This window comes from Ipomoea triloba, chromosome 3 (assembly GCF_003576645.1).
Source record: "Ipomoea triloba cultivar NCNSP0323 chromosome 3, ASM357664v1".
NCBI classification, from domain to species: domain Eukaryota; kingdom Viridiplantae; phylum Streptophyta; class Magnoliopsida; order Solanales; family Convolvulaceae; genus Ipomoea; species Ipomoea triloba.
Window position 1 is genome coordinate 5494145 of NC_044918.1, and position 9961 is coordinate 5504105.

The following is a 9961-nucleotide window of genomic DNA, read 5'->3' on the forward strand; positions in this document are numbered from 1 at the left end:
TATCTGTGCTAGAAGCCCTTGTTCTCCGGGGTATTTGTGAGAAAGCAAGTAGGTATTCAAACCCTAGTTTAATAACTTTGATAGTTTGATCTGTTAGGCTGTTAGCGATTATGTGATATTCTGGATTTCTGGTGGGAGCACTGACTCGTTGCATTACTTGCAATCTTGCATACTTGTTAGCTATTTTGTGATATTCTGTGAATCTGTGATATTCTGGTGGGAGCACTAACTCGTCGCATACTTGTTAGCGATTTTGTGATATTCTGGTGGGAGCACTGACTCGTTTCATGTTTCTTTCAAACCCTAGTTTAATAAAATAGATTTGGAATTTTAACAATTTACAAACCCTAGTTTGATAACTTAATCAGTTATCATATACTGGTGGTCAAGTGGAAGCCCTGTTTATAGAAATCCTGATAATGATGGACTAGGAATTGGGAAACAATTGCTGTATATTAATATTACAGTCTCCCAATCTGAAATTGAAATTTGAAAATTGAAACCCTGAATTTGGATTTTTTTGTCTAATACTCTAGAGTCTAGACTCTAGTCAAGTTTATGGATGTATGCCCTTAAATGTATTCTCAATAAATTTCCTAATAAAATAATTGTGTTCTTGGAAAATGATGACACAAAATGTGTCTGATTCTAGAACTTTATGTGTAATTGTATGGCTGACTGAGACACTGAGTGACTGTCTGTCACTCTGGCTCTGTCCATTATTCTTTGTGATTGTATCCCAATACTGTTTGTACTGATACTTAGCCATATTTTAGATGGATAATATCAGTACTCCTGGTAGTCAACCACCCAATTCTTCAATTGTGGAACCTACAGTGGTGGAAGCCCAAACTGTTGAGGCTAATAATCAACAGAATGAGCAACCTCCTGCTGCAGTTTCTGGGAAGAAGAGGAAAGAGGTTGATTCCAGATCCAGAGTGTGGGATCATTTTGTGAGAATAAAAGACAGTAACAATATTACTATACAAGCAAGGTGTGTTTATTGTGCAAAAGTGTACAAGTGTGAGTCCAAGAAACGTGTTTATTGTGCAAAAGTGTACAAGTGTGAGTCCAAGAAACATGGTACATCTTCAAAAGTGTACAAGTGTGAGTCCAAGAAACATGGTACATCTTCCTTAATATACAAGTGTGAGTCCAAGAAACATGGTACATCTTCCTTAATAACCCATATGCTAAGCTGTTTGAAAAACCCTCACTCCAAGGATACTAGGCAGTCCCTTTTAACCTTTCAAGTAGTTAATACCTCTGAGTCATCTGAAACTACTGTGGGAGAAATTGGGGCCTGGGTATTTAACCAAGACTTAATTAGGAGGGCCTTGGTTAAAATGATAATCATAGATGAACTGCCTTTTAGATTTGTTGAGGGTTTAGGTTTCAGGATGTTCATTGCTGTTGCTTGCCCTAGGTTTATAGTTCCATCTAGATGGAATATAAGTAGGGACATCCTAGTGGTCTATGAAGAGGAGAAACTGAAATTGAAGACCTTTTTAAGGGAAACCAGTCATAGGGTTAGCATTACCATTGATTCTTGGACATCAATCCAAAGGATTAACTACATGGTTGTGACTGCCCATTTCATTGATTCAGAGTGGAAGCTGCATAAAAACATAGCCTTTGTCCCTATTACCTCTCACAAAGGGGAGTATCTTGCAAAAGCCCTAGAAACATGTTTGCTGGAGTGGGGGCTTAGGAATGTTTTTAGTGTTATTGTGGATAATGCCTCGTCTAATGACACTGCTATAGGGTTTCTTAAGAAAAAAATAGTGTCTTGGGGTACATCAACTGTGAAGGCTAAGTATATTCACATGAGATGCATTGCCCATATCCTTAACTTGGTTGTTCAAGATGGCTTGAAGGAGTGTGATAGTTCTGTGAAAAAAGTTAGGGAGGTTGTTAGATATGTTAGGAATTCACCTGCCAGGCTAAAGAAGTTCAAGGACTTGGCTGATTTGTTAGGAATTGAGCAAAGATCTTCTTTGTGTCTAGATGTTCCAACTAGATGGAACTCTACATATTTGATGTTACAATCTACTTTGACTTATCAGAAAGTCTTTGAATCTTGTGAAGAGTCTGATAGTTCTTTCAAATCTGACTTGGGTGATTCTGTGCCTAATTTTATGGACTGGGAGTTTGTGAGCAGTTTGGTGGAGTTGTTGAAATGTTTTTATGATATGACAATCAGAATTTCTGGATCTTTATATGTGACAGCTAACACATTTTTCAGTGAGATTTCTGATTTGTATTGTATTTTAAATGGAATGGTGGAAGCTGGTGGGGCAGTGAGCTTAATGGGAAGAAATATGAAAGCAAAATTTGAGAAGTATTGGGGTGATATAGACAAGATGAATCTTATGATTTTCTTTGCTAACATTCTAGACCCCAAGGATAAATTAGAGTATATGCCTACTCAAATTAATCATATGTATGGTGAGGAGAAAGGTAAACCATACTATGATAAAGTGCTTGCTGGTTTGAATGAGTTATTTGATGGTTATTCTGTTCCTGCCACTTCTTCTGTTTCTGCTTCTTTTGTGTCTGCTGCTGTTGGTAGTGCTTCTTCTGTGAGTTCTGTCAGTTCTGTGTCTGTTGGAAGGCCACAGCATTTACTCAAGTCCCAAATTAAAAAACAAAGATTGGAATCTGGGAGTAAGAAAAAAACTGAACTGGATATCTACTTGAGTGAGACAATAGTTGAGGAGGAAAACTCCTTTGATATTCTGAGATGGTGGAAGATAAATGCTGAGAGGTTTCCCATCCTTTCTAAGCTTGCTAGGGATGTCCTAGCTATTCCAATCTCAACTGTTGCCTCTGAGTCTGCCTTCAGTACATCTGGGAGAGTATTGGATCCTTTTAGGAGTTCATTAACTCCAAAAATTGTGGAAGCTTTGGTGTGTACCCAGGATTGGCTTAGACTGCCCAATACTCCTCTATGTATTGAGGAAAATCTTGAAGAACTAGAGAGGTTTGAAAAAGGTAATTGTTTTACACTTAATTTCATTTTGTTGTTTTACAGTTTTATATTCATATTTTGCATTTAATAATTTACATTTCTTATTTTGCAGAGTTAGTTGATGGTGGAAGTGGAAAGAATTTTGATCCTACACTGGCTACAATTCCTGTAATGTTATTTTTTATCATTGCTTGTGTCTCCATTCTAATTAATTGTCAATTTACTCAATTGCATTCTAAAATCTAATCTCAGTTGGTATTTTTTGAGGCCATGGTAACTATGTGTTATTAGTTGCTGGCTTGAATCCTTGAATCTTGAGTACACTGGTCCACTGTAAGTATGTTACTCTGTAACTGTATGAGTGTAAGGCTTGATAACTTTTTGTAAGTTGCTGCCTTATTTAACTCTGTTACTTTATTCTGTTTGTCCCTTTTATCAGTTTATGTGGCAAATGGCAATGATGAAGCTTCCACCTATAATCTGAAAAGAATGATTAAGTTGGCATGTTGCTCTATATTTATTGAAGCAATTTGCCCTTAATTCAAAATTGATAGGAAATAATGCTTACTGAGCCAAAATTCCAAGTATTAATTATACAATTGTGTTCTAATTGTTTTCAGTTTTCACTTTTCACTAACTTGTAAGTTGTAACAATTTACAAGAAGAAGAGTAGGACTAACTGTTGATGGGGCTATGCACTAACTGAGTAACTGTTGCTGACTTGCTGTATCTGTATTGTTATAAGATTCAAATTTCAAAGTATCATGATATGATGTATTCTCTTTTGGTCTGTAATAAGTAATTAAGTATCAAAGTATGACGTATCTATGATTTTGCCAATTTCTCTTTTGGTATGTAATAAGTAATAATTTGTAGTTATAACTTATAACTTATAAGTTATAACTTTAAGTTATAACTTAGAATCAGACAACTTAGTAAAGTTTTTAATTGGTTTTCAGTTTTCACTTTTTTTTTTTTTTGCATATATTCTCAATCCGAATATAGGTCGGATAACCGACCGAACCGACTCAAACCGAAATTATGAAAAACCGATAGGGTTTAGTTCAAAATACAATCGGATAGGATGTGAACATGACCAATACGATATCCAATCGGAGAAGGCTCCCGTTCGTCCGAACCGAGCCGATCCGTCTGCTGCACAGCCCTAAATCTCATGAGTCATGCCCTCTCATATAGAAGAGTCATTACATGTCATCTGCACATCTGAGCACAAGGTGCTTGACAAGAGAAATCTTTTTGGCATCTAACACAACATTTGTTTTTGGGTTGACAAGAGAAACCTGGAGTTATTATTGGATGGTATGTATTGAGTAAACCTCACTTTTGTGTATAAGCCCGTTTGGTTCGCTAGAAAATATTAGAAGAGAAATGGAATTCAAATTCCATGAAAAACAAATTATCAAGAAAATAAATTTCATTGTTTGGTTGGTGAGAAAGAAATTATTGAGAATATAAATTTTATTGTTTGGTTGGGTTTGAAATGGTAAGGAATTATGAATATAAAGACTAATATGCCCTTAATAATAATAGTGATAAAAAATTATATACATGCACAATTAATAAACTTTTATGATGGTAAAATAGTCCACTTGTGTTATACTTTCTTCCCGAATCCTTTACAAAACAAAGTACCAATATTTTACTAGGATTTTGTTTTCCCTCCCTCTTAGGAAGCAGAATTCCAATGGAAAAATATTTTCCATCCAACCAAACAACATAAAATATTATTTTTATCCACTTTTAGGAAAACTTTTTCCATGGAAAAGATTTTCCATCCAACCAAGCATCCCCTTAATAATTTGCAAAGCATACATAAAAGGTAAAAATATATTTTTGCGTATTAAACAATAATATATGCATATGTAGGCTCTGTTTGGTAATGTTCTCAAAATAAGTTAGTAGCTTAAAATAAAAGTTTATTGCAATAAGCTCTGTTTGGTAATGTTTTAAAAAATAATCTAGTAGCTTCCTAATTTTTTTCGATCTTTATTCTAATTATTTTAAATAAGTGGCATCTTTTATCTCTCCCAATTAAAACTTTTTGACCTTTTCTCTTCAATATATTTGGTTGTAATATCAATTTGACATTTGTGTTTGAACATTCATTTTTGTATGTTTTTTGGTCAAGGACCTTGTAGTCCAGTGGTATCAAACCCTTTCCTTTATACGGGAGATGGTGGGTTCGAGCCTCAGCGGAGTCAATATTGACTCTTTGCTTCAATAGGTTGAGAACGTAGTTATGAATAGATACTGCATTGTAATAGAGTTAGTAGTATTCAAAAAAAAACATTTTGTTTTACTTTATATTTTATTAAAATATATTGATTTCATTATTTTATATTTTAATATGTAATCAAACCTATTTAAATTTAAAATTTATGAAAATGTCCTTTTTAATTTTTTTTTACATTTATCAGCTTATCAAAAAACTAATTTTACCAAACACTTTTAAGCATAATAGCTAGCTTAACAACTCTTAAGATTTCAGCTTCGAGCTTATAACTCTTCAGCTTTCAACTACTTTTTCGGCTAAGTTTGCCCAACATAACCGTAATAATTCATCCCACTAATTTTATCCATTTAGACTGTGGCATAAAACTGAAAAGGTAAAGACAATAATATAATAATTAATAAAAAAAAAAAAAAAACTACATCTCATACATAAAACTTGAAGCAACAACGTAACTTGGGTATTATCAATGATCAAACTGCTATGAAATGCAAATGGTTGGATGCTTCCATGTCCCAAGTATCTTTTCAACATTATGTTACACATTTCTAAAAACATAATAAGTGTGAATGAATGTTATATCCTCTATTTATATTCATTTTTTTCCGTTAAGATTTTTATGCATTATGCTATAAAAGTTGTATTATAGAATAATTTAGACAAATATATCCCTACCATTATAACTTCCGTTATCTTTTCCACTATTGTTACTATGTACATGCACACCATTTATTTTCTTATATTCTTCAATAACAACAATATGTAAACATTATATATTGGAGTTATATTACTCCGTATTAGTTACTTTTTAAAATATAAACATCAAATTTATATAAATGTTTTACATTATTATTATTATTATTATTATTATTATTATTATTATTATTATTATTATTTACTATAATTTAAACATCTAAAATCTAAATAAATTTAAATTTTTAATATAAAATACTAATATTAGGTACTATTTTTTGTGCATCGCGTATAAAAAATACTAGTTGTTATAATGCATATGTCGTAAGTCTTTTTCTTTTAATTTGAATTTCAATAAAATAATATTTAAAGTAACTTTATTGATTTAATATTACGGAAATTCCCATGTACGTAATATATGAATGAAGTTGAGAATGTGCCATCAAGTTGCCATCTTCCTTCAATTTAATAATAACAATTTTTTATTTCATATATTATGCTATTGGTATATAAAATTAAAAGTACTTTAAAAACATTTAAATAAATAATTGATTTGAAATAATTAGTCAATTAATTGGTAAAAAAAAAAAACGTGATATAATAAGATTTCAAGTCTACTTAAGAAGGTGGACTCAAGCAATCTCTCTTCTGCTTACTCCATGGTCATGATGAATTCTATTTATGTTTCGCACATCATATAGTTTATTTTAACTTGTCTTAACACAAAAATATTCGTAATTTTTGCAGTTATGATTTTCATGTAAAATCTATTTATCCTTATTTATTTTTCCTAACAATATATACCTAATATTTATATTTTGTATAATATTGGTGAGATGAATTTTTAACATTAATAATAAAATATACTCATATTTTTTATAAATTACACAAACGTGACAGAATAATGCTCCTAATATTAATAAAAAAATATTTACATAATATAAACCATCAAATAATAATTACGCATTTTTCTTATCACCCAAAAATAATAAGTAGACCGTGAGTTTCTTAGTACTTCAAAAATAATTATTAAAAAAAAAAAAAGAATAGGTGGGCTGCGCACTTATTTGGGTAATAATCAACGTGTAAGTGTGAGTGGTCGTGTACTCTCGTCCTTTAAGAGATGTTGGCCAGCACTTTGTCCTTCAATCATTACTAGTGTTTTACCCGTGCGATGCACGGACAAAATTTATGTTACTATAAATTTAAATAGAAAATTTGAAAAATATAAATATTTTAAAATGTACAATATAATAATATATTTGTAATTCCATATATTTGGTTAAGTATCTATTTTCATAGCATATAAAATTTAAATTTAAATTTTGTATAATTAATATAGTCTCTAATTAATCATGTACACATTTAGATAAATTTATAGAAAAAACTTACATAATTAATTTCATTTATTCCTAAGTGTATTTCATATATATTATGATTCCAACAATATGAATAATAACTAAGAAAATTATATTTAAAAAAGATGCAAATTTTAATTTTTGTATTAGTAAAAAAATTTGAACGACCCATGTTTAATTGTAATTATACAATTATTATTATAATTATTAACTTATTTATCATAATAATTATTAATCAATTATATTAATATACATACAATCAATTTTTTAATTACTGTAATAATTATGAGATAATTAAATTAATATTGTACAATTATACTTTAATACATTAAATATAAATGTTATATATATATATATATATATATATATATATATATATATATATATATATATATATATATTATCCAGCCACTTCTGTTATTATATATATAACCTATACATTGTGGTCTGATAGAGTTTTTTGCATTTTTAGTCCTACGACTGTAGTGGCGCTATTAGAATTGATCCACGACTTTCAAACTTTGCAATTTCGGTCCACGACTATAGTGGCGCTATTAGAATTAATTTCTAAATGATTAAATTTGCTACATATCTTTCTAGAAATTAATTAGTTTTAATTTTAATTAGTTTACCAAAATCAAAATGATTTTAGAGTCTAGTCTGACATGATCACATACTTTTTATAAATGAATTAGGATTTTTTTTTTCAAAAATGGATGGCGTGTTGAAGATGCCAATCAATGTTTTCTTGCTTGAAAGAGAAAATTTTTTTAAACATGTAAATGCCCATTTAACCATGCTTGAAAGGGGAAAAAAATTCGGCCAAAAAATGACAAAAAATATGCACAATTTTTTTCCGACGAAAAATTGACCAAAAAATTCGCCGGAATTTTTTTCCGGCGAAAAAAAACTACCGGAAGGACCATTTTTGCAAAAGAAACAATAGTCGTGGACTGAAATTACAAAGTTTAAAAGTCGTGAATCAATTCTAATAGTGTCACTATAGTCGTGGGACTAAAAATACAAAAAACTCTGGTCTGATATAACCAAACTCTTGGTAGCTCGCAATTACTTGCGCACTTAAATCAGTTCCATAGTGACATAGTGTACGTTCATCTACTTTAGTGCCAAACTATGTAAATAATTTATCGCCACTCCAAGAACAATGCAGCTAACTACTTAATCAAATCATTCAATTCAATATAATATATTTCATATTTTTTTATCCAAATAAAACATAATAGTCGGTATTAATGTATCAATGATATATAATTTTTTTTAAAAAATAATAATAAACCAAAATTTAAAAGATTACAGGTTTTTTTTTTTTTTGTTACAATATAATGAAAAAACCTTTATATGAGGCAAACACTTTATGTTCAAATGAGTTTATTGATAAATTTTGATTGCCAATGTAAGACTTCTACATTTGTTTAATTAATTGTCTAAAAAATGGTCTCGCGAGATTTTATAATCTATTATTCAATTTTCAAGTTGATTTTTAAAATCGATTTTAGCATACTGTTGAGAGTTTAATTTTTGTTCAAATGTTGAGAACCACATCACTTTTAGTCTTTTACCCTCCTAAGGTATGCCAACGTCCATGGTGGACGTGTTTGTTTATTTTAATGATGAATGACTAAAGCTTGTGTAGAGTGAGATCTATTAATTCATAATAACCAATAAACCGGTAACTTTATCCCATTTCTTCAATAAGAGATTCAAATATAGAGATTTCAACAAATTCGTTGGGATGTGATTAGCATGACATAGTAAACTCTCTCAAAAACTGCCAAAGCAAAGTACAACATGATCATACACAATGTCAACACAAGCAAAATATACTACAAAGAATGCAACATTGTGTGGAAACTCAATCTTGAAGTGCTAAGCTAAGAATATTCTAAAAACGCACCACACAACATAATATATCAAATCATTCAATATAATATATTTCACATTTTTTTAATCCAAATAAAGCATAATACTCCGTATTAATGTATCAATAATATACAAAATTAAAAAAAAAAACAAAAACAAAACAAATAAACCAATCAAAAAACAGTAGTGATTAGCGCCAAATAATAAATCATAATAATAAAAATTAGTAAAACAACCGTGGTTAGCCGTGAAACAAAAAATAAATTAAACAAATATAAATAAACAACATAAACAAATTTAAATAAACAAATATAAACAATATAAACAAAAAACTTCCAATATACCTCCACATCTTCGAGCACAGATTCTAAGGTTGCTACTCGATTGTTTTTTATTTCGTAAAGACGAATCAGTTGTACTTTTATTGCTCACACAGTACTGTAGGCATTTATCTTATTTAGTAAAACAAAAATAAGGACCATTATATGTAGATTTTTTTTTTGTGTAATGAGGCTAAAGTGGTAAGATGGAATGGAAAATGTGAAATTTGTTACATGATTTATATAGTGGTACTGGAATAGTTTATTTGGAAAACTTTAAAAATATGCTAATTGATTAGAAGACATATGTATCAGAATAATTTGCAAGCAATTTGCCTTTTTTAATGTAATTTGCCTTTATATTAGCATTCAATTTGTCTTATTTTGTATGCAATTCACCTTTTTCAATTAGATCAACAGTTTTATTTCCCTTTTTTGTATGCAATAGATTTAGGATAAAGATTGAAATTATAGATGACACAAGATT

The 9961-nt window shown here is 30.0% G+C and overlaps 1 protein-coding gene across 1 annotated transcript; it reads left to right on the forward strand.

The window, feature by feature from the left end:
* Positions 1–776: 776 nt before the first annotated feature.
* LOC116012421 (zinc finger BED domain-containing protein RICESLEEPER 2-like) lies at positions 777–3455 on the forward strand. Its single transcript, XM_031251954.1, has 3 exons — positions 777–2994; positions 3084–3139; positions 3411–3455. Exons 1-3 carry the CDS (start codon positions 777–779, stop codon positions 3453–3455), a joined length of 2319 nt encoding a protein of 772 aa, XP_031107814.1.
* The last annotated feature ends 6506 nt before the right edge of the window (positions 3456–9961 follow it).